A 25,054-nucleotide genomic window follows, 5' to 3' on the forward strand; every position below is an offset into this window, starting at 1 on the left:
AAAATTTTTTAAAAAAGCTGTGGTACATTTACACAATGAAATATTACTCTGCTGTAAAAAGGAAGAAAACTTTACCCTTTGGGACAGCATGGATGGACCTGGAGAGTATTATGCTATAATAAGCCAGTCAGAGAAAGACAAGTACCATATGATTTTACTCACATGTGGAATTTAACGAACAAACTGAACTATCAAGTAAAATAGAGACAGAGTCATAGATAGAGAGCAGGCAGACAGCTCGGGGGAGAATTTAGAGAGGAGACTGAGCAAAGAAGGAAAAAAAGAGAGAGAACTCACGGACATGGACAACAGTATGGTGATTGCGGGAGTGGAGAGGAATGGGTGGGAGGTAAAAGAGGGGACAAAAGGTGATAAAAAATAATAAAAAGAATAGTGCACATACTACAATGAAACAATGCCATGGCAATTTCAAGAGAGGCCACTCTAGAAATTCAAGGTAAATACTTCTATACTTAGATATGTACATACTAGAGGCCCAGTGCATGAAATTCATGCACTCAGGGGGTCCCTCAGCCCGGCCTGCACCCTCTCGCAGTCTGGGAGCCCTTGGGTGAGCCTGGCTTCTGGCTGAGCAGCACTCCCCCTGTGGGAGCACACTGACTACCAGGGAACAGCTCCTGCATTGAGCATCTGCCCCCTGGTGGTCAGTGCGCGTCATAGCGACTGGTCATTCCACTGTCGGGCCGAAACTGGCTCTCAGACATCCCCCGAGGGGCCCTGGATTGTGAGAGGGTATAGGCCAAGCCAAGGGACCCCACCGGTGCACGATTGGGGCCCAGGAAGGACGCGGGAGGTTGACTAGCCAGGGAGGGACCATGGGAGGGCTCCAGGGTGTGTCTGGCCCATCTTACTCAGTCCCGATCAGCCGGACCCCAGCAGCAAGCTAATCTACCAATGGGAGCATCTGTCCCCTGGTGGTCAGTGCATATCATAGTGACTGGTCAACTGGTCGACTGTCTGCTCCCCTGGTGGTTAGTGCACATCATAGCGAGCAATCAAGTGGCCTTAGCATATCATTAGCATATTACACTTTGATTGGTTGAATGGCCAACTGGACAACCAGACACTTAGCATATTAGGCTTTTATTATATAGGATTTCTAAGACCCTGAGATCTGGAGAAGACCATTGTGATAATCTAAGAACAAATGCAGCATCGATGATACACAAAAAGATTTTTGATGGCATGTGGCTTAATGTATGTAATTACAGTAACTTACATGATTTTGCACTTATATATTTTATTGATTTGCATGTGTATAAATATAAATAAGACAATGAAGGCAATATATCAATGACTGAAGTTTATGAAACTCTGACCTAGTCCAATACTTTCCTAACACACTAATTGTTTCTCAATCGGTTCCTTATTAGACATTTTCAGTGTCAACAAACTACTGCGTCATGAGTGTTTTCCCTTCTATTAAGTGGAAGGCGGAAGGCCATCTCTCTTAAAATAATTCCTCACTAGTATCTTCAAGAAAACAAATGAGTGGATGAATAAAAACAGAGACAGAGAGACAGAGAATAGAATGGACGGAATGAAATATGCCTAATTCCCTTTCCATAGGAAAGTCCTTCAATCATGTGAAATCAGCTACCTCCTAACTCTGCAGACTATGACTCACAGGTCCTTCAACATTTTCAAACAACTTGGATTTGGCGCTGCCATTCTTTGTGTGTGAGAGAGCACAGGAGGCTTCAGGTATTATCTCAGCTGTGTAAAACTGGACTTACTGCTTCTTCCTTCGTTTTGTTTATGGACTTGCAGTCATGTAGCCTAGGACTGGATTAACTTTTTTGGCAGGCACATCCTCATATTGACTCATGCTAAACTTTCCCTCAAAGAAAACCATCAGGCAAATTTTTCATATATTTGGTATTAAGTCAAAATATACATCCTGTGTTCAGTTTTGGACCTAAAAGCTAGACTTTATATTTATCCTTCCACATCCTGTGTTTGTACCGTTCAGTTTTGGACCTAAAAGCTAGACTTTATATTTATTCCTATTAAGTTTCTTTGTGTTTGATTCAATCCATTGTTCCAGATGATTCTGTCATCCGACACATTATCAAACCCTGCAGCTTCTTGGCATTCAAATATGACCCACAGGCACCACGTTTGATGCCAATGCTCATCAGGCCAGCGTTAAAAATCAAATTTGAGACAAACTTTTTTTCTTGCAAGCTTATATGGATGGAATCACTAGCAGTCTTGGGTACAGCTTCTCCAATAGCTCATAATCCCTCCAGGGTTATGTCATCTGGTGTATATTTCTCTGTGTTAGCCACAGGACATCATGAGACGATCAATGCTAATGTCCAGGAAGGCACCTTCTCTTTGTGAAGTCCAGAGATTAGAACAGGGGTTTTCAACCTCCACACTGACAGTTTGTGTAGGACAAGTCACTTGTCTTGTACATTGTAGGATGCTTAGGCCCATCCCTGACCCCTACCCAGGACATGGAAGTAGCAACTCCTTCCTTGCCTCCTATCCCCTCAAAACTGTGACAATTAAATGTCTCTAGAAACAGCCAAATGTTCCTTGGGGAGCAAAATTACTTTCCCCGTCCCCCCATCCCCACTGAGAAACACTATTCTGGACTCTGCATTCCTCCAATCTAATATAGTAACTCAATCCACCTGTTATGGCTTTTTTGACCGTTTCATAGCTATAGTTATGAGTAAACTCTTCATATATAGTAATATAGTACCAAATAGTTTCATATCATAATTTAGATATGTAGATAATAGTGAGATATGGAAATCATAATAAAATAATGGGAGAAATGGAGAGGTGTGATATAATCCTAAAATTTAGAATTAAATTTAGATTAACCCTTAAACTAAACAGTTACAGGGAAATTGAGCCTCCAAACAGAAATTCTATGATTTGAAAAGGAAATCCATAAAAATTTTTGTACCCGGTGCTCATCAAGGAATTACTATTTGGGACAGTGAAAACTGGAAACTCTACATGTTTGACAATAGAAGATAAATTACGGTATATTGATCTCACATAATATTGGATAGTCATCAAAATTACATATTTTTACCCTAGTTGGTTTGCTAAGTGGAGAGAGCATCCCGGGTTTGATCCCAGTCAAGGGCCCATACCTTGGTGGGGTGCATGCAGGAGGCAAATAATCAATGTGTCTCTCTCACAGCGATGTTTCTCTCCCTCCCTTCTACTCTCTCTACAAATCAATGGAAAAATATCCTCAGTGAGGATTAAAAGAATAAATAAATAAGTAAATTTTTCAAAACATCAATGAAAATGCTCATAATATAATGCTATGAAAAAAGGTAAGATACTATATAGGGCATCTGCAAAAATGTGTACATACTTTAACAGCCGATAACTCACTTAAATTTTACTCCTTTTCAGGTTTAACTGATTTGAAATAATGGGTGAACAAAGAAAATTTATCCTAAAGTGCCACTAGACTTTTTTATGGGGATACATAAAAGATAAAGTCTACAGTACAAAACCCACAACAGTCAACGAACTGGGGGTATGCAAATGCCCAACAAAATGACTATTGCTGTTTGTGATTCTACTGCTTCCTGTCATTAGCAGTGCCTGGACCAGAACGGTCATCAGCTTGAAAACAGGTGTTGACAAAAACATCATTCACTTTTGTAGATACTTTTACATTTTGAAAATGAACGTATGTTAATGAACACTGACTTTATAATCATTCAAAATGCATGTACATCTTTTGAGACACCTTGTATATTCTGTATGAATACCAAGTTTTCAAAGAAATAATATACATAGTAAAAAGATTCCACAGATATTTATAGTAGTAATGAAATTATGATGGAATTATGCATGATTTTAATAGTCTTCTTTACACTTTTTTATGTTTCCAAAATTTTCTTAATGAACTTATAGTTTTTCCATGTTTTTTCATGCATGGGAGGTGCTGGGGAAAGTGACCCATCTTCCCTTAGGCATGAGCTCTGGCAAGGGTTCCTCTGTGTGTGCAAAACAGTGTGCAGTTAGGGAGGCCTGCTACAGAGAGGATGTATGAGAAAGATGACTATATTTTTAGACTGGGTTATTCAATCCTCTTGGGGGGAAAAAATCTGTGTATCGTTTTTTATAGAATAAGAACAGTTCAATGTTCGAGCCAAACCCTGCACCTCCAAGTCAGTGGTCCTCTGACATGAGAATGCTAAAGAATCACCTGGGCTCACCTATTAAACACAGTCTCCTGGGCTTAACTCCCAAGGGTCTCATCCTGCACGGCTGGTGTGGGACTCAGGAATCTTCATTTTTCATAAGCATCTCAAGTGATTCATTCTGATGTAGGTGGCCCATGAACCACACTTTGAGAAACCCAGCTTCTATAGGAAGTCATGTGCTTTGATTTGGATGAGTATTGTGTTCTTTTGCCTCTATTTTTGGTATTTCTTCCTGGGTACTCACTAAATAGAGTTGGTATAGCCCCTCAGCGGTGTGTTGGTAAGCTGCCTCTTTGAAAAAGCAAACTCAAACTTTTTGCATTTGCCAATTTCTGTGGAGTAGTAAACATTCTCACCATAACCAATTTCCAGCTACCAAGGATTTATCAACTAGCTCACAGAATTCTTGAAAGCTTAATAATTGTCTCTCACACGCTGGTACAAGCTGGCTTCAACACTGTATGGTATATATTTTATGTAAATGCTTTAAATCCTTTGTAAAAGGGATATGTTAATGAAAAACTACTAACTCGATATCTAGGACAAAGCAGTAAGCAATAGGATGGCTTGAAACATCATAAGGTAATAAATTCTAAATGTATTAGGGAAAAGGACAACTTTATGAACTTGTATACACTATTTCTTATTTTGCTTTATGTTTTCCATGGCCATGCCATGAAGAGTGATAGGCTCACTGAGTTCTTTAAGAGTTGTGAATTGGTTTCCTATGGATGATGGAGAGCCAAGAAATGGGACTCCAGGGTTGGGAGTAATGCCAACTGTTCAGCCCCCACCTCTACCCTCTGTGGCCCTGGGCCCCTGAGCTGTTGAAATGCCCTTGGTCATTCATTCTATAGCACCCAACCATAAAATCAACTCCTCCAACTTCTTCCCCTCACACATGATTGAGACAATGTTGTCTCTGGGAAACCCATATCAGATGCGTTTTATGTGTTCATGTATGGGACGTGGCCTAAGTGAAGGCTAATAGCATAGTTCTTTCAATATTTTGACCAGATATATTTTTTTAAAAATTGGACCTGAAGCCTATACAGCCAGCTGAGGCGAATTTACAGCCTTGCTTTAAGAACAAAACTCCCTCAGGCACCTGCTTCCTAAAAGCAAAACCAGAAAGGAAATGAACTCTTGCTTAAAGACAACCCACCTTATTTTATGGGTTATCAATTTTCTAGCTGGCACACAGTTCCCTAGCTACTATGAGTCTCTCTCCCTTTCCCCCCACCTCCTGCCCCAACCCCAAGCAAGTATTGAGCCACAAAATATATGAAGTCTGCATTCTAGCAAACAGCTCAGTTTCCAGAGGATGAGGCATAGGATGTGGTGCCTCGGTAAGTAAAGCCAAGGGAGCAGCACACTGTGATGTGGGCTCGCCACACTGATGTCTTTGCCAATACATGCATTAAAACCTTAGCCCGAAGCACATTCTATATACAGGGTTACTGCCGCTTGGGCGATGCTGGAGAATCCGTCTTTCTTGTCCTTGGGGCAGCTCTGCCAGGCGAATTGTCCACAACAATGCAATGCACTTGATTTCCTTCTAACTGCTCCACTGACCCTGGGTTGGAGCCTATCAACTCCTCAAAAATGAGAAAGGACTAAATCGTTTCTTCTTTTTTTTCCCTATTGATAAAGTCAGCCTTCCCAATGGGAATAGACTATAAGATAGGGGTCAAAGGTTAACTGTAGATACTCGTAGTCTGCTCTGTGCTAGAAAACAGTGAATAAGTATGATTTTCTTAGTATACATGCTAGAGTATTAAAATAAGTATGAGCAACTCTAAAAAAAAAGGGGGGGGGCTGTAGTTACTAAAAAGCAAGTGGAAAGTTGGACAAATCTGACCTGATACACAATGACGTCAGAATTGAATATTTAAAATTATATGCTAGTTTTGTCAAATCTCAGACTCTCTCCAAGTTTCATTTAGTTGTAAAGGCGCAACTAAGTATGGAGAAATATGAATATTCTACTACATGTTTCAAAATCAAATATCTACGCATCTACTTGGGATAAATGCCAGAGTTAACATCACAGATACGTGAAGGACCTCTTGTCCAAATGGGAACATTAAGCTCCTCAAACTGGAGAATGCAGTCCTTGCAAACTGTCATTATTTCAGTAAATGGAACCGGTCCTTTAACAGATGGGTGACATACTTTGCAACTTGCTGATAGCCTAATAAAAGACACTGGCTTTTAAAAAATGAAGGACATGTACTTCTCAAGTTACAGTACGCAAATGGATTTAGCAGAATAAAATTAAGAAGGCATACAACAGTTTGACAAAAATTGGGAACAGACTACGGAAATATGATCATTCTAAACATCAACATCAAAATGATATTTTTTTACTTAAAAAAAACTGGTTGTTTAAACCATACAGAAAATATACACTGATAAAGTCAAAACCAGGAGTAGCATATTATGAAATTATAAATATTGACATAAAAAAACATGAAGTTAATTTCTTCTCAAAATATAATAAAAATCCCCCAAGACAGGCAGTCCCCTTTTATATCAAGTACTTTTCCATTTGTATCAGTCAACCTCTTGTGTTTCTTAAAGTAAAATTTCTCCAGCTGATGGATGCAATAACCAAATGAAACCCAGACCATGGCTCACATGCAACAGGGCCAGCCTTTCTGCTCACCTTTCCCGTTCCTCTTTCATCTTCTCCAGCTCCTCTTCTCGCAGGCCCCCATGCTTCACAGGACCTTTCTGCTCAGCTTTCCCACCCTTCTCGTCTTTCTTCTTTCCAAATCTAGTAAAACATGAAGGAGAAGATGGCTGTTAACAATAACAGTGTTCTTGTTATGGTACATTTAATATATTTATGAGATGAGTCCATTAAACCATAATTCTTTATACTAAGTAATACAAAATCATTTTGCATAAAATGGAAGTAAAGTAAGATATTGAAAGCAGACAAATAACATAGTTATTGAATTCTCTTCTTTCTACTCTCCCTCTTTCCATTCAGATATTGATTGTACAGCATGCACAAAATCATATGGTTAAAGACCAAAAATGTAAAACCATTAATTCAGTAGAGATTAAAGAACTGAAAGGTTATCATTCAAATATAAGTAAAACCTGACCAACCTCTGAAACAGGACTCCAGAGCTCCAAGTGGCATGCACATTTAAGGTTACACTCATGGGATAATATAACGATGGTGCTGCAAGGGACCTTACTGAACACCTACTTTAATACTGTCATTTTACAGATGGAGAACTGAAAGCTCTGAGAGGCCTTAGGCCTTGACCAAGACCACCTAACAAATTCCATACAGGGCTGGGGTTAGAACTTGGGTTGCCTCCTCCACAGCTCTCTTTCCTTCTCAGCACATTTAGTCTCCTACATAGCCACAGGCTTCCTAAGTCAGCCCAGGGTGAGTGTGCTCTGAGCACTTCTTGGTGTCAGGCACATTTGTTGTTAACTGGACACAATGGCACTTACGATACCTTATGTTTTTCTCTACCTTTATTGAGATACAATTGACATATAACATTGTGTAAATTTAAGGTGTACAATAATTAATATATATAATACAAGAATAAACTATGTTTTGCATACTCACAGCTATAAACCTACTTTTGGCCCACCTTGTATATACCATGTCTTCTTTATCCATTTGTCTGTTGATAATACACTTAGGATGTTTCCATATCTTGGCTATTGTGGCTAATGCTGCAATGAACATGAAAATGCAGATATCTCTGCAAGATCCTCTTTCAATTCCTTTGGATATATATCCAGAATATAATGGATTCTGGATTACTTGGTCATACGTTAGTTCCAGTTTTAATTTTTTGAGGAACTTCCATACTGTTTTCAATAGTGACTGTAGCAATTTACATTCCCTGTCAACAGTGAACTAGAGTCCCATTTAAAAGAACAGTGTGTTTCCTCAGCATTTTGAGGAAAATAAATTGCACATTTGAAATAAAAAAGCTATTAAATCATTAGCAGGACACATTCTTAAATGACAGACATTTTTCCCAACAAATATTTTCTTCAGAAGCAGTCTCCCATGGTCTTGGGATCAACACACATAAAAAAATAAAAAGACTTGATGTTCTGCTGATAAACAGAAAAAAAAGTCACTCTGACTAAGGACATTTTTCAAATTACACATTCTTGGGCTGACTGGCTCATCCCCACCAATCCTGCTCTCTGTCCCCCAACCTCCTGACAAATGCACAGTGAGTCAGAATCTCCACACATGAGGACCTGGCTTATAAACTTGTAAGGAACTCTTGTTTTCTTCTGAATTTCATGCAAATGGGTTATATTTGTTTTTTCTAGATTGTGTTTCAATCTAAAGCAGAGGTTGTGCCCTAGCAGGTTTGGCTCAGTGGATAGAGCGCTGGCCTGCAGACCAAAGGGTCCCAGGTTTGATTCCGGTCAAGGGCATATACCTCGGTTGCTGGCTCCTCCCTGGCTCGGGCCTTGGTTGGGGGTGTACAGGAGGCAACCAATCAATGTGTTTCTCTCATATCGATATTTCTCTCTGTCTTTCCCTCTCTCTAAAAATCAATGGAAAAAATATCATCCTCAGGTGAGGATTAAGAAACAAACAAAACAAAAACAAAAACAAAGCAGAGGTTGTTAGTCAAGTGGCAGCTCTAAGTATCGCACATGGAAGATATCACCACTAATATCTACATTCTTGTTGTTATCAGAATACAAATGCATCCTACTTTCCTCAGAGTCTCTCCCAATTTGGACTTTTCTGCATATTGTGCAATTTCTAATTCCAATTAATAAATCCTCTTTCATGAACTTTCTCTCTTCCCATTGCTCTCTCTCTCTATCGGCTTCTGCTCTTACTGCATTTCTCCCTCTGTATTCAGCCTAGTTTTGGGATGTTGGTTGATCAAGTATCAGCTTTAACGCCATCATCCCCAGCCTTTTTCCTATCTCTCTCTTTCCTGCCTTCCTTTCTGCATCTAATTTTTTTTCCCTCAATGAAGAAATGACCTGATATCATTTATAGACGTAAATAAGGAAGAAAGAAAAATACAAAATTTAAGAACATTAACTTTCAAATATAATTGAGATTTGCTGATATATTCAAGGTCTCTCTTAAACCTACAAAGCAGGAGATATCTCAATAATGTGTGTTTCCATTAATATATTCTTTAGTTTTTCAGACTCATGCAGAAAAGTCTTAGAAGCCAATATTATTACTCTAAAATTATTTATGAAAGAATACCTTAGTACATCACATATAGAAACAATTTTCCCTCAAAATGTCATCAGATATAGTAATATTTGGGCAAAAAAATAAAAACTGTGGGGAGTGAGGATAGAATAATGCTTCAGGAAGTTGATAAGGGAAAAAATGTTGCCCAAAACTCTATAGATATTTTCTCTGTGTCCTAAATATCTTCTTCTAAATTTGAAGGTTTTGGATTTTCTGAGACAAAAGTAGTTTTGTTTATGAAGGGTAAAACTAACCTATGCCCTAGTATACTTTGATCTTTATTACGACAACCAGTCAAGTGTTTTTTCTTCCTGCAGCTAAAGTATTTCAATTTTACTGCAGCTTGAGAATAGCTTACTATACTCCCACCCTAGTGGAACATGTTTGGTCAAGAAAAGGTTGGTTGTAAGTAAATTCTGCAAAGCAAGTTCTTCTTAGCAAGAATCATTAGTCATAAACAAATCAACCAATTCCACAAGTATTATAAATGTTTTGAATCACAGTTCATGATCATTTACTAAAGTTTCCAACAAGAAGGGCAGAAATAGCTGAGAAATTTATTTCATTAACCAGAGAGAACAGTCACACATTACTTTATTTTATAAAGTTTGGGTAGGTTCAAGAACAGAATTATAAAACAATAATCTTTAAAAGGACTCTCATGTTGTTCAGATGAGGAAATTAAGAGCCAGAGAAGTTAACTGCATTTTACATATTAACACACATAATTCTTTATTCCAGTTTTGCAATCAGACAACTTAATTATCGGTGGTGGTGGTAGTGGTGGTGGTGGTGGTAGGGAGTTGGGAGAAAAGCATCAATTGGATGAATTTTACAAGCCTTTGTTCTGCTTTCCAAAGCAGCCTCTTTGGGGGTCATTTCACAGCCATTCTTACTTTCCCTGACACACAGGAAGAGGAGTTGGGGAGATTCAGATACCCTGATTCACTTCCCCATTAGCTATTTTTGTAAGAAAATTCATGAGGACCCTAAATGGCTGAAATGACTGCTTTGCATTCTAGAGTTTCAAATATCCACTGCATTCCAGGCCTCCCATTATCTATTACCTCGGAAATTTGAGATTGGCCATTCTGGGCTAGGTGCCTTAAGGAAATTGCTTACAGGTCAACCTTGTTTTATATAAAAGATATTTTCCTGAAGAATTCTGTGTGAACATATGGTTTCAATCAATAAAATCTTATGTTCCATGTACCTGGGAAGCCTGTTTAAAGAATTTTATGATGGATCTTTTTGTAAAGTGGAAAAATCACCTTTCAACATACCCTTTATGTAAATTTAGATTTTCATGAATTATAAGTTTGCTTAAAACACCTGTCCCTGTTCATTTCTATGGAGAGGTTATATGAAACAGCTTTATGGAAAACTAGCTTGCTAGCTTTCTTCTTTGCTCCTTTATGAATTTGTTTTAAAAATATTTACTAGGCATCTCTTCTGTGACATAGTACTTAGGTATGGTACTGTATTGGGCACTACCTCATGGAATTGACATTCTAATAGAGGAGACTGTTACCAAACAAGAAAATATATATATATATATACACACACACATACATACACAGTTGTAAGTTGTAAAAAGTGCTATGAAGGGTATTAAGAGGGACAATACTAGGATATTATTGGGGAAGTGCTCAGTGAGGAGATGACATTTAAACTGAGACTACAAGGGCGAGAGGTCCAGACAAGCAAAAAAAGGAGGTAAGCCTTGTGGGTGGAAGAATCAGCACACGCAGAGGACAAGAGGTGGAAAGGCCTGGTGCATCCCAGGCAGCGACAGAAGGTCAGAGTAGCTGAAGGAATGAGAGCAGAGCAGGTACTCGCACAGGATCCTGAGGGCAAGAAGGGCAAGGACCACAAAGTGCAGGTTTGAGAGAAGCTCGGAGTTTAGTCTAAGAGTGACAGTAGGTCATTCCCTAGTAATTCAAGGAACAGAGAAGCTAGTCAAGGAAATTGGGAGATTTAAAGAGTGTAAGAGGAGAAACCAAGTCATTTTAAGTGGAAATGACACAATGTAACATACATTTTATTGTAATCTTCACCCGAGATATGTTGAGAGAAAGACACACACACACACACAGAGAGAGAGAGAGAGAGAGAGAGAGAGAGAGAGAGAGAGAGAAACATTGATGTGAGAGAGAAATATTGATTGGTTGGCCTGGAATACTGCTGAGAAGTCCAGAGAGGTGAGGACTGAATAGTATCCACTAGATTTGGAGATTTGGCAATTGGTCGCCATTCATCATCTTGGCAAAGTTCAGTGGAGAGGTGTAAGCAGAGGACAAGTGATATCAACAATGAATGGCAGATAAGTCTAAAATTTTGTGTCTCTGTGTGTATACAACCATTGCTGGTAGGATGGGAGCTAGAGGCAGGGTGGAAAGTTCAAGAAGGATATTTTCAATTTGGCTGATATTGAAGGACTTTTGTTTGCTGAGAGAGAAAAAATGCCACAGAGTGTGAAAGGTTAGAGATGGAACAGAGAAGGGAATAAAGTTATTTTTTTACTGTGGTAAAATACACATAACAAAATATACCATTTTAATAAATTTTAAGTGTATATTTTAGTGGCATTAAGTACATTCACATTGTTGTGCAACCTTGAACCACCATCCTTTGCCAGAATACTTTGATCACCCCCTGACTGCAATTCTGTATCCACTCAGTAACTCCCCATTTCCCCTTCCCCAGCCCCTGGTAACCACTATTCTACTTTCTGTCTGAATTTTCCAATACTAGGTACTTCATGTAAGTGAAATCATACAATATTCATTCTTTGGTGTCTGACTTATTTAACTTAGCCTAATGTCCTCAAGGTTCATCTATATTATAGCATGTATCAGCATTTCCTTCTTTCTAGAAGCCGAATGACATTCCATTGCATGTACTTACTATATTTGCTTATCATTCATCTGTGGATGGACATTTGGGTAGGTCCACCTTTTGGCTATTGTGAATAATGCTACCATGAACACTGGTGTAGGAGAACAACATTCTTGATAAGGGAAGAGGTCAGAGATATACAGAACTTCTGGAGGGATTGGCTGTAAGCAGGAGGAGATTCAGAAAAAGAAATGGCTAGGAGAAGAAACTAGTTTGTTTATAGAGTTGATAAAGGGGAAGTGAAGGTGTTCCCATGTAAATAATTTAGCAGATAACATGATACAACATGTGTAAGAGAAGTAGTTTCTATCGATAAAATGAGATTTCTTGGCAGAAATGAAGAAATCAAAGGAAGTAGAATACACAAGGTGGAAACATAAAGGGTTACAGAAAAATACCGAAAACAGACCTTACTTACATTGTGATTTTGCCTAGGTAGGAAGTCCCTGAGAAGCCATCTGGGAAAGTAATGGCTTATTCATTCATTCAATCATTTACTGAACAGCCATTACACATCATATGGTTTATATACATATAATTTAAACATTAATAGCATCAACTCTCAGGTAGTATCTAACTTAACAAAACAAGCCCTGGGATCCTATCACTTTTCATTTGATAAAGATTTTAAATACAATTCTAAGTAGTTATCCCCTAATTTCTCAGCAAATATTTTCTTCTATATCTTTCATCGAGTTTTCTAGATAATGATGACATTCAAAACCTTTGCAGGTTCCCAGGCAGGATGGCAAATGATCCAAATTCACAATATGTTTAGCTTCATCTCTGGCTTTTTCCATGTCTGGTCTCTCATGTAATTCACTTCCTCGTTCTGCTAAGTACTGTCTACAACTTTCCTCCTAGATCCCATTGGGCTGTTTAGGCAGCTATTAGCATCCACTCTTCTTCCACTTAAAAGCAACCCCGAGCAATGGCTTAAGATGATTAAAAGGTGGGCAAGAAAAAAGTTCAGATAATCTTATTCCAAATTAATGGTGACCTATGAACCCAAGGATAGTTGAAAGTTTGAAATAGAATGTATTTCCCCCCCTCCAATCGAAGAATACCTTTAGGTGTCCATGATGCATTTGGAAAGGCTACGAGATCCAGTCACCATTAATATTGAACTTGGAAATCTATGGAATGATGTCAGATGTAAAAATGCACAAGCCTCACGGTCATGTTTGCTGGAGTTGGATAATGGTTCATTCTCCCTGTAACTAGCTGACTTACAAACTACACATGATATTGTCTTAGCACTTTATAAATTATACAGTTTGAAATAGCTCAAGCAAAATACGGGAGGAGAGAAGTTCACAGACCTTTGACTGTATTTCCATAGTTTATTCCGAAATTCACCCATAAAAGGGTTCTGTTGTCTGATGTATTCTAAATTGGCTTGTGAATTAGCATATGCATATGCCAACAAAATTAGTTTCCATGCATTGCAATCTCCTATGGTTTTGTGCACTTCAGCTATTGCTTCTCTCTAAAACGTATGCCACAGAGGTCTTTACTTGTTTACCTCAGATGGCTCCCACTGTATTTGAGAGTTAATGCATCGGATAAAAATTCAGTGAAAATTGACCAATTAGAGAGTTTTCCCTCCTTTTGGTGGGTACCTAAGGGCATCGCCTACTTTTATGTTAATATTATTGATAGAATAATGAACACATTTCGTTTGTTGGAAATCAATCTTGATTAAGCAAAAAAAACCCAAACATTCCATTTTATTTTTAGCCTCCCACAGTATGTAGGATTGCCATTGTTAATGCTGGTGACTTTTCAGGAGGGGGGTGGAATGCTATCACTCTATGCTTTCCCAAACAGAAGCGTTGATTTTAAAAGTCCAAGTCCACTCCATGGCCTGTGGAAGGAGACAGGGATTTGCTTCATAGGATGTGTTCACAAGCAGCAAATGAGCTGATGCTTTTTAGTAACTGAAGAACTCAATCTTAAAAGTCGTGTTAACTCCAATTGGGCCAAGCAGTGGAAGCCCTAAAAATAAGATTTCTAATTAATATTTTAATCTCTGGCATATGGTTTAGACATTTATTTGGGATACGTTTATATGTTTCCAAGATGAAGGCAAGCTATATGAAAATGACAAACATGTTTAATCCCACTGATATTTTTATCTACCACTTCCTTTGAGGCCAACCTTCCCATCTACCCTAAAAGGACTACTTTCCTCTGGGCTGTTCTTAATTCCAGGATGTGACTCCTAAATTGGTGGTCATGGCAACTCTTCATTCCCAAGCAAGAAATCTTCAGATCTCAAATAGGTTGATGTTTGTTTTGGGGATTAAAAAGCAGAGAGGTCCTATAACACTCTAAGATTTCTCTCTAAACGGATAAAACACCTGCTGGGTAGAGTCTTAGGCAGCCCACAGGCTCAATTCAAGTGACTTGGGAATCCTTGAGCTAATTTGCCTGCCCTGACTGAGGAGCTAGGAAACACATGAATTTGGAAATACCGAATACATTAAAAAATAATTCTAGCCGTAACCAGTTTGGCTCAGTGGATAGAGCGTCAGCCTGCGGACTGAAAGGTCCCAGGTTCGATTCCGGTCAAGGGCATGTACCTTGGTTGTGGGCACATCCCCAGTAGGAGGTGTGCAGAAGGCAGCTGATCGATGTTTCTCTCTCATTGATGTTTCTAACTCTCTATCTCTCTCCCTTCTTCTCTGTAAAAAATCAATAAAATACACTTAAAAAAATAATTCTAGAGGATCCAGGAAATGCAGTAAAGCAAAATGCACATAACCAATAACCCATCTTCCTACAAATAACAACCAAGCGAAGAGGCCCTCTAGAAGACCGACTTGTAAAAATCAGTTAAGGAATTTGGGAGCTATTGGAGAGTTACTTTAAAAATATATATATGTTTTTTGAAAAAAAAATGTTCTTATTGATTTTTTTAGAGAAACAGAAAGGGAGAGAGAAATAGAAATATCAATTATGAGAGAGAATCATCAATCAATGGGTTGCTTCCTGCATGGCTCCCTACTAAGGATCGAGCCTGCAACCAGGACATGTGCCCTGACGAGGAATCAAACCATGACCTCCTGGTTCATAGGTCGATGTTCAACCACTGAGCACACTGGCTATGCTGGCCAGTTACTTTTGATGAGTTTTTCTTTTTGTAGCAAATGAAAACTCTGCTCTGAGATTATTAAAGCATCACTCTGTTAGGAAAAAGATGGGAAAATATGAAAAAGAGGCCAGAAATAAAAATAAACCTGAATGAGTGAGCAAGAAAGATAAAGTTACTAATAAGGTATGATTTTCAGATCCACACGGGGACTATAAAAGCGTATTAGCTGTCACTACCACACTGGGTTTTAAGTTATTCTACCCTCCGCTTTCCAGAAGGAGAAATCCTCATCAGGAGCACTGTGAACTTGATTAATCGCTTTCATACGCTCTCGCTGGCTCTGAGACATCGTAGGCAAGAGCCTCAGTGATGCAGACTAACTGCTTAGGATTTCTGGGAAATATATTTAACAGGAGCATTAAAGAAATAGATCTCTCTTTTTTTACATTCTTATGCTTTCTTACTAGTTAGATAGGCTTGTCTTTTTATTAAATGTTTACTTATTTCAAAGCAGCATACATGTGGTTTCTTCCTTTTTCTTCCTATTACTTTTAAGTGGGTCTTGGAGCATCTCTGAAGGCTGCTGGAGTGCACAGGCGTGACCCAAGGCCTGTCCATAAACCCCAATACTGAGTCAGACAGACCACACGCTGGAGTTCTGACCATGGCTAATAACCAGATAGCCCTTCTCACTCTCCCACCCACAGCATCTCCTGCTTCCTCTTTCCTTCCGTTTTCTCTACCTCCTATGCCCCAGAAACCCAAAACAAGGAAAGAGTGTTCTGAGACCAAATCACACCTCATGTCTAAACATTTTCTACCAACTGTGGGAGGTTCTCCCAATGGCAGGGCTTTCCTCTGATCACCCTGCTGGGCTCCCCCCACACTGACCAAACTCATCCTGCAGAAGGAAATCCTGGCCCCGCACCGCAGGAAATAGCTCTGAGGTCCATTCCCTGGCAGGTGGGGCCATTTCAGCAAAGGGCCTGGGAAGGGAAAAACTGACTGACCCATGTCAATGGAATTAACCCCAGGGAGAGCTAACCAAAAAAAAGTGCAGTAGAAATCAGAGGCCTCATGTATAGTCTCTGAATAAAATGTCAAATACAACTTATATTCCAACATCACCAATGAATATATGTGTAATTTGTATAAAATCTATTACCAGAAAAAAATGAGGGTGCCCTTAACTTGTTGCGTGTAAAGAACAGAAGGACAATGTTCAGAAATGATTGATATTTTGGGGGAGGGGGATGGACAACGACTATTCAAAGGACTGTTTTTAAAGAAAATCCTGGATGTTGCCTCTCCATCTTCAGAAGTTCAGATAACAGGGCACATTTTCTCTGGAATTCATCTGCACTGGATAAGAATAAAATGATTGAGCTCCCGATCCAGTCTAATGGGGGTAAAACTTATCTTTATAGCTCTGATTAAACAAAAAAAATGATCACTTCTTTGATGCCCAAATTAGCATCTTTTCTCTAGCATACTGAATTAATTAGCTGAGTGACAAAAGAATTAGTCCATGTAGGATCAAAGCTGAAATCATATTTATCTGAAATTTAAAATTAAGAACACAGCATTAACCCTCTATAGCTCATGTAATGTTCTTTTATGTTCTGTATATTCTAAACCTTCTGCATGTCACATAAAGTATAACTTGGGCTTTAAAAAATATTTTTTCTTTTTAATATATAAAACATTCCTTAAAAAGACAATGAGAACATCACAGATTTTTTTCCCCCTGCGGGTGGGAAACTTTTCCATTGTGCCATAAAAGTCTTAAATTAGGTGGCTTCCTCCCCGCCCCCCCAGGATTTATTGTACAAGTACAAAAGAAGCAAAGTAATTAATGCATGTGAGAGCTGGTAAGAGAACCTTAAACAATAGAAAAGAGTTATTATATTGATTTTCAATAAGTGATACTAAGTTTGAAATTGTTCTTAAAAGATGGAAGCTCTCTTAACTGGGCTTTTTCCTGTAGAAGAAAAAGCAATTTTGAATAAGGGAGAATTGTTGGAGGTTAATTTCTGGAATGTCTCCATTGACTATAACTCACATTTAAAGGTCTTTAATTTTTTGATGTGCATAACATTTTTCCTATTCAAAACAAACTTGAGTAGGCATATGTATCTTTATTCAGGATAGGATGGAGAATGGATTCAGGGAAGGTTACAGAGAGGAGGAGGGCTTGTGCTGGTACTACCAGCTGTATTTGGAATAGGGTACTATTTTAACCATTGCTTAAGCATGAGCTCTTCAAGGGCCAGGACTGAGTCTCTATATGTTTTGTTGTTTACGCCTTCATGCATTCATTTAACAAATACTTACTGAGTACCTACTTTGTGCCAGATTCTCTAGTAGATGCTAAGGATGTAAGTAAATTAGTCAAATGGTCTCTACTCTCATTCTTAGTGCCTAATACACAGTAAAAACTCAACAACTGTTGCTGAGCCGAATTACAGATGAAGTCTGAATTTCAGGGAATATATTGCTTGTCTCCTTTTTTCATAGCCTCTATCCTAGAAGGAGGATCCAATGGTTCTTCATAAATCAGCATGTTATTCCCCTACAAAGCTCCCAAGCTAGAAGATACTGTCCCTATAAACACGCCAATCACCATACTAGCTCAGTGTAGGTGTGAGAGCTACAAGGTAGGCACAGCCTGGATGTCTATAGTCAGCCACAGCAAGATTAAACAGGGGACAGACTGTGACTCACCTAGGAAAGGCAATGGACAGGACACCTGGCTATCTAAACATCATGGGGGCCCTAAGTCACCTTAGGCTTCTATCTCTGATGACCAGTTCTTTCATGTTGTACAAACACCTTTTTTAAAAACACCATGCCAGGTTCTAAAATGAGATGTAAACCCCAAGCCATCATTAAAGATGATTAATCTGCAAGATGTCACCTGGAAACAAAAACATGATGTCTATGTACTTAGACCTTTAATTTCAGCCTCAGAAATTATGGCCTCTTTAATCTTAGGTTTCAAATAAAGGTATGTGTGAGGTAGTTGCTAGGTTCTCATTCTCTAGAGTTTTGACACTGCTTATCTTTGTCATTAGTTCATCCTGTCTTTAACAAAATTCCAAATAATAATAACCTCCATCTGTGCTCCTTAATAAAGGAGTTCTTTTAGGAAAAAGAGGCTATTAAAAAAATTGAGCCATAACTTAGTTTATAAGGCAAAGGGTCAGGTTTCAATATTTTTATGTTAGATTTAGAGTAAAGTTAACTAATATCCTTTTTATTTGATAAGTCCCTTAAGAGCAGGTCATAAAACTGAATTGATTCTCAACTACGAATGGGCCAATAGAAAAAAAATATCCATCCCTAGTGTCTCACGAGAAACTGTATGTAACACCTGGACTCATCTAGGGCACAAAAGTCACAGATCTCATGAAAATTTTCAAATCTGTGTTGCTTACAAGAGTCTCTACTTCAGTTTTTTTCAAAGTCTAGAAACTCCCTTCCTCTAGTTACATTTGAGTTTGCGACCCATGGGTTGCCAAATTGAAAATGTGGTGTAATTTGTTATTTTAAATAGAATTTCTGTTTATTCTTTAAGTCACACAGTAAAGATTGTAGGCACCCTCCAGGTCCCAGAACACCTTATCCTGAGGAGCTCTGCTTAAGTGACAGTCACTCAAGGGCCATTGAGCAATCAACGTTTCCTTTGTCCAGGGTGGGGCGGGGCAAAAGACAGGAATCTTTTACATAGGAATAGGTTTCCCGTGGGATTGTAATATCATTTTATAAAAATGGATATAATCTCATTCTCAGCCATATAACATCACTAAAGAAAGTATATCCAGGATTAAACAACAACAGCAATTTAATTTCTGACAAGGTTTTCTAATCACCTATAATTCAGAAAGAGCTATTACTAGTAACACACATCATAAATGTATGCTTTCACCTAGAAATGTGTAGTAGCTTAGCACACTGATGATTTACAATTTGACCAAAGAAATCAGAAATTGATTTATAGTCTGTCCAAAGCATCAGGCTCTTATTTGCTTGTCCACTAGACTGTGAAACTACTATTCTGCTATGTAAGTATATTTTCTTGTTCCTCTCTTTCCAGTACCAAAGGCTAATTTTTCTTTTCTTCAATATCACAGATGAATAATTCCCCCAGGTTCCTGATACTATTCTACAGTTCAAAATGGCTGCCATAGTTCTCACAGAATCATAAAAGAAACCAATGCTAGGAATTTTGTGTATATGTAATTAAATGCACAATCCTATAAAGCACATAATTAAATAAAGCAGAGGGTTAATCCTCTGAGTAGAACATTCCAGATAGAATTTTTGGTGAGCATATCTTAAAAAAAAAGTGGGCAATTCAACCAAGTAAATTAGCCTGAGGGTGTTTCCTTATCTCTGTGGTTATTTTTAAATATTAAATCCATTTTGGACCACATCACATACAAGGAATTATATTGGAAATGTTACCTTTGCCCAACTATGTGTTTTCTCATATGACAGAGTGTCTCAGAATCTGCCTGTGTTTCAGAAAGGCTTTGGGCAGCCAGTACAGGGCCGATCAGCAGCAGCACTCCATGGTGCTGGGTTGGCAACCATCACCCAGCACATCTGCAACCTGTATTTGGCTTTGGATTTAATGCTTCTGGTCTCTCCAGGTTTAGTATTTCTAAACTTCACCACCTAATATTGAAGCAACTTCCAATAACTCATCCTTTTCACAAACATTACAGTCATATTTGATTCTGTAGAAACCCTCAGTATTTGTGTATTTCATTTTGGAAGGTTATCTGGAAAGCCAGGCCAATGTATTATTTCAAGTGTGACTAAGCTGTTGTCATTCATTTTACACAACCCTAAGACTTTCTAGGTCCCATCCTACTGAGCCTTGTGGGCTCACGGATCTAGCCAATTCAGTGATGTAAGAATCAGATTGGATAAAAGAACAATATATCCAGCCATTATCTCAGTTCTATAAATGTAATATTTGAGAGCATTAGTAACAAAGAAAAGAAAGAAGAACTGGAATAATGTACAATTTGTTAAGGAAAGCTGGAACTTGACATGCTTCATATAAGTTTAGCAAGTTAGGGAGAGGAGAGTAGGTCTAAGATGGTCACATTAATAGACAAAAAAAATGAGAAGATTCATGAATATTAATCCTAAAGCAATTAATTAATATGTTGCATCTAAAATAATGATTATTGGATAAATCAAAATTTTTAAGGTGATTATAAGTGCTTTAAAATATAAAATGCCATTAATAACCTATCATGTAATATATAAAAACCATAGCTCATTTATTTATTTATTTATTGGATTTAAATTGGATTTTGGTATAAAATATGCATATTACATATCAATTTTTACAAGCACCAATATATTTTAAAAATAAGTTTGTTCAATAAATATTTTTGAATATTATTTAATTATCTCTCTGTGGAAAATATTCCATTTGCATTTTTAGCTATAAAGAGATTTGTATGCAAAGTGTTCTGATTGGTTCAAAAATTGTGGAATTATAGAAAGTTGTGTAGGCCAGAGGGATCTTTGCCATCATAGTTATGCAACCCTCTCAAAGCTCAGAAAGTCTACCGAATGGCCTAAAGCCATTGGTAGTTGGGACCAAATAGGGACTTGAATCCTTCAATTCATTACAAAGTCTTTCCATCTCGTGATGTTCCCCAATTGTTCGTACATATGTTATGAATTATTCACCAAAAATTCCGAATCTTTAAAAAAGAACCCTATTCAATAAAATTTAGGTTTTTGGGTTTTTTTTAAGTTTGAATTGCCCAGATATGCAATTAGTTGTAATGACAAAGTCCAATTTAGTAACTACTTGGCCAAATACAACATGCCAACCAATGTGAGGGCTTGATAACTTTCCCATTATCTTAAGTTCCCTTGTTCACTGACATCCTCACCCTTGTCCACAGACAGACCCTTAATATATGCCAGCTGATTTGGTCAGATTGCTAAGAAACAATTACTTATTATTTAGCTCAGTTGGCTAGAACACTGTGGTAATGGGGTCGAGGTCATGGGTTGGCTCCCCTGTGTGGGCCAGTTAACTTGGACCTATTCCATAACCACAGGGTCTACCACCAACGCAGACAGTCTTACAAATACGTGCCAGTGGTCAAAAGGGCACTTGCCAAGAATGTGTGGACGGAGCAGCATAAATCCATCAATTCTCCCAGAAAAACAGCTCAATGTCAGTTTTGTTGAACACATGTGGGTTAATAGCAACGTTTTCACAGGTGAAAGGCAGAACATACTTTCAGAGTTTGTAACACCACAGAACTGCAAGCATGGAGTTCAAAACAAATTTTTAGAAAACAGGAAAGCCTTTGGTGAAACTTAAATTCAAGCAAGCATTTGAAATTTATAGAAAAAGTTTTCAACGTGAACCAATGATTTCTACCAGTTTAAATTTTTCCCCCCACAAATTTTGTCCCATGTTGTGAAATATCCTGATTTTAAAATATTGGCTAATTTTTAATTAAAAAATAATAATCTAAGGCCCAAATGTAAAGTATCTGTGAACCAGATTCAGGCTGTGGTATCCCATTTTGCAAACTTTGGTAATATATCTAAATACCTACATATTTATATCCATGTTATGTCTATATGCATTTTCATGACTGTAGCCACCTGAAATAAGTATAATTGATTGAGCTTTCCATTGATCGATGCCTACTGCTTAGCTCTTGGCTAGTGTTGAACTGTCATCCCTCAAATAAGGAATGTACCACTTTTAAATAGTACCGTTAGTATAGAAAACAAAGATTATTGTGGATTGAAATTGTTGGTGACCACCTTGTAGAAGAGAGGATCACCCATGTCTCTAAAACTCAGCCCTAGTATATATTTTTGAATACCAAAACCCAGTTATCGGTGTTTTCTTCAGAAAGCCCTCTATAGAAATTTAGAAATCAATAGGGCTAGAATAGTCAATTCTGCATAATAACACAGTTTAGACCTTGTATCCAAAGTTTTAAAAAACCGAAATAAAACTTTTTTTTTTTTAAGATTTCACACTACAGAGTGATCTTTTCAAACTCAGTCAAACCTGCCCTCCCTTAGGTAATAAAATATAGAGGGAGAAATATATTTCCATTTCTCACCAATGCAGGCCACAGTGATTCAGGAAAGGAAGGCACATGATGCAAATATAAAAAGTACTAGAAAAAAGTACTGGGGCCCAGCTGTTGTGGCTCAGTGGTTGAGTGTCAACCCATGCACCAGGAGGTCACAGTTTGATTTCTGGTCAGGGCACATGCCTGGGTTGTGGGCTCCATCCCCAGTAGGGGGTGTGCAGGAGGCAGCCCATCTCTGTTTCTCTCTCAATGATGTTCTTATCTCCCTCTCCCTTCCTCTCTCTCAAATCAGTAAAAATATATTTTTAAAAAGTACTGGGTATACTCACTACTATTAGTGATTTACTAGCTAATTAATTGATATATGAGAAAGCCTCATGGATTCTTGCAAACTAATTAAATTATATGTATTACAAAACATAGGCCAATCAGATTTTTTATAGCAATAGACTAAAAAGCCCTATCAGTAGCCTAAAAAAATGGAATTCATTCATAAAGTTATTTATCAAACACCTATCATATATCAGGCTTTGTCCTAGGTGCTGGAGATACAGGAAGACAAAGATTCAATGCTTTCTCCTATGGAATTTACAGTGTAGCCAATGCTTCTTGAGCTTGAATGAATGTTTCTCAGACTAAAGAGACAGGATATGAGGGCTTTCAGGGTTACCATGTCAATATTAGAAGAGTTGGGTAGATGATCTTTCTGGTTAATTTTGCAGTTTTGAAAATCTGATTCAAACTGAGGTCCTTCCTCCCAGGAAATGTGCAGACACTAATATATATAATTTCTAGAAGCTCACAGATTCCTAGAAGACTATCCATGTGTGCCTATCCATGGACAGATATTAAAACAAATATCTGTTTCAACGCAATTAAGATTCTCCCAGTGACACCAATTAATGCCACACTTTGCAGTGAAGAGCACACAGGTAGCTGCAAAAGACAATAGAGCTAGGAGGTAGGTACTTTCTGCACAGGAATATATCCCTTTAGGTAGACTTTCAGGACAGACCATAAGTCTAGCAGTGAATCGACAAATGCCAAACATTAAATGGAAATCTAAAATAAGTCAAAGATACATAATCCCCACCCAGATCTATTTTATTAGAATGCAATCAATTCTCAGTGACACGGAGGCTTTTTATCTACCATGTAGATTACCCACAGCCTGTGGTTCCCCTTTTCCTCCACCTTCCCGTTTTTATGGCTACCTGAGGACTCATTAGTGCTTCCACCAGAGGATGAGTAAAGGAAGGCAAAAGACATAAAACTGAAAATGAGTCAATTCTGCTACCTTTAAGTAGTTGGGGGGAGAAGTAGCTATTACAAGGCTTGTATTTTACACGAAGATTTCAATTATTGATACTCTCCCTGTCAATCTTACCAAAAAACAATTAAAGGTTGGTTCTGACCCTCCTTAGAATGTTAAAGTGATTGATGGTTGTAGAAAATCCCCAAAGTAAATAACAGGAAATGATGCAAACTTTGTGCTAAAGAAAGATAATAAACAACATACTTTCAAAGTCACAGTTTCACAGTCCCAAGGAGCATCAATCCAGTGGGCAATTTTATGAATATACATAGTATATGCATGGACAAGGATCACAAATTATGTCATGAGAAGGGAGGACAGCATCCACCCAGTGGAATGCTACTCACACAACAACACAGATGAACCTCAAGTGCATTGTGTTAAATGAAAGAAGCCAGATTCAAAAGGCTACCCATTGTTTGATTCTATTGACGGCATATTGGAAAAGTGGGACTTTGGAAAAGAGATCTGTGATTCTCAGGACTGGAGGGGAGAGTTTGTGGCTATGGAACTGTTCTACATCATAGCTGTGGAGACACGACTCTTTGTACTTATCCAAACCCCACGAACTGTATACAACAAAGTGACTTTTACTGCACACTGTCTTAGCCAACAGGTGGGGTGAGGGGACCCCGAGTAGGAATACAGCTATAAGAAATGAACCTAATTATATTGCAAATAACTAACATAACCACATTGAAGGGCCTGGAAATAAAAGAACTAGCATAAATAACATTGAAAAACAGTATTTTTAGTGGCTACAGTAGAGTGAGGACAAAAAGAATTATACACATATATAATACTTCAGTTAGCACAAGGCTAGGAGTTAGAAATTCTGAAACAACTTTAGGTGAATACTAAAGGGATAAACAAGGAAGTAAATATATTGTAGATAATGACTGCCAGCTTTTTTCACAATATGAAAATAAATTAGCAATAAGAAAAGGGGGAAGGCTATAACAAACATTGTGGTGTTGGATTGGAATTGGTAGTATCAGCATAAACTCATAGTTTAAAAATGTATATACAGATTCAGAGATATAGATGTGTGTGGATGTACAGGTTATTATCTATAATAATAAAAGTGTAATATGCTAATTAGACTGGATGTCCTTCTAAATGACCTTCCAGACGAAGCCAGGGCTGTGAGGAAAGCCTGGGTCCCAGGTGCTTGCCGGAGGGAAGCCCAGGTCCTGGGTGCTAAAG

The 25,054-nt window shown here is 38.1% G+C and overlaps 1 protein-coding gene across 1 annotated transcript in view; it reads right to left on the reverse strand.

The window, feature by feature from the left end:
• PARD3B (par-3 family cell polarity regulator beta) overlaps nt 1-25,054 on the reverse strand; it is an 868,889-nt gene that overhangs the window by 179,211 nt on the left and 664,624 nt on the right. Inside the window, exon 19 of the mRNA XM_014546096.1 lies at nt 6,880-6,990. Coding sequence (XP_014401582.1) covers nt 6,880-6,990 — 111 coding nt within the window. The remainder of the gene's footprint in view (nt 1-6,879; nt 6,991-25,054) is intronic.

The sequence above is a fragment of the Myotis brandtii genome, unplaced genomic scaffold (assembly GCF_000412655.1).
Source record: "Myotis brandtii unplaced genomic scaffold, ASM41265v1 scaffold43, whole genome shotgun sequence".
NCBI classification, from domain to species: Eukaryota; Metazoa; Chordata; class Mammalia; order Chiroptera; family Vespertilionidae; genus Myotis; species Myotis brandtii.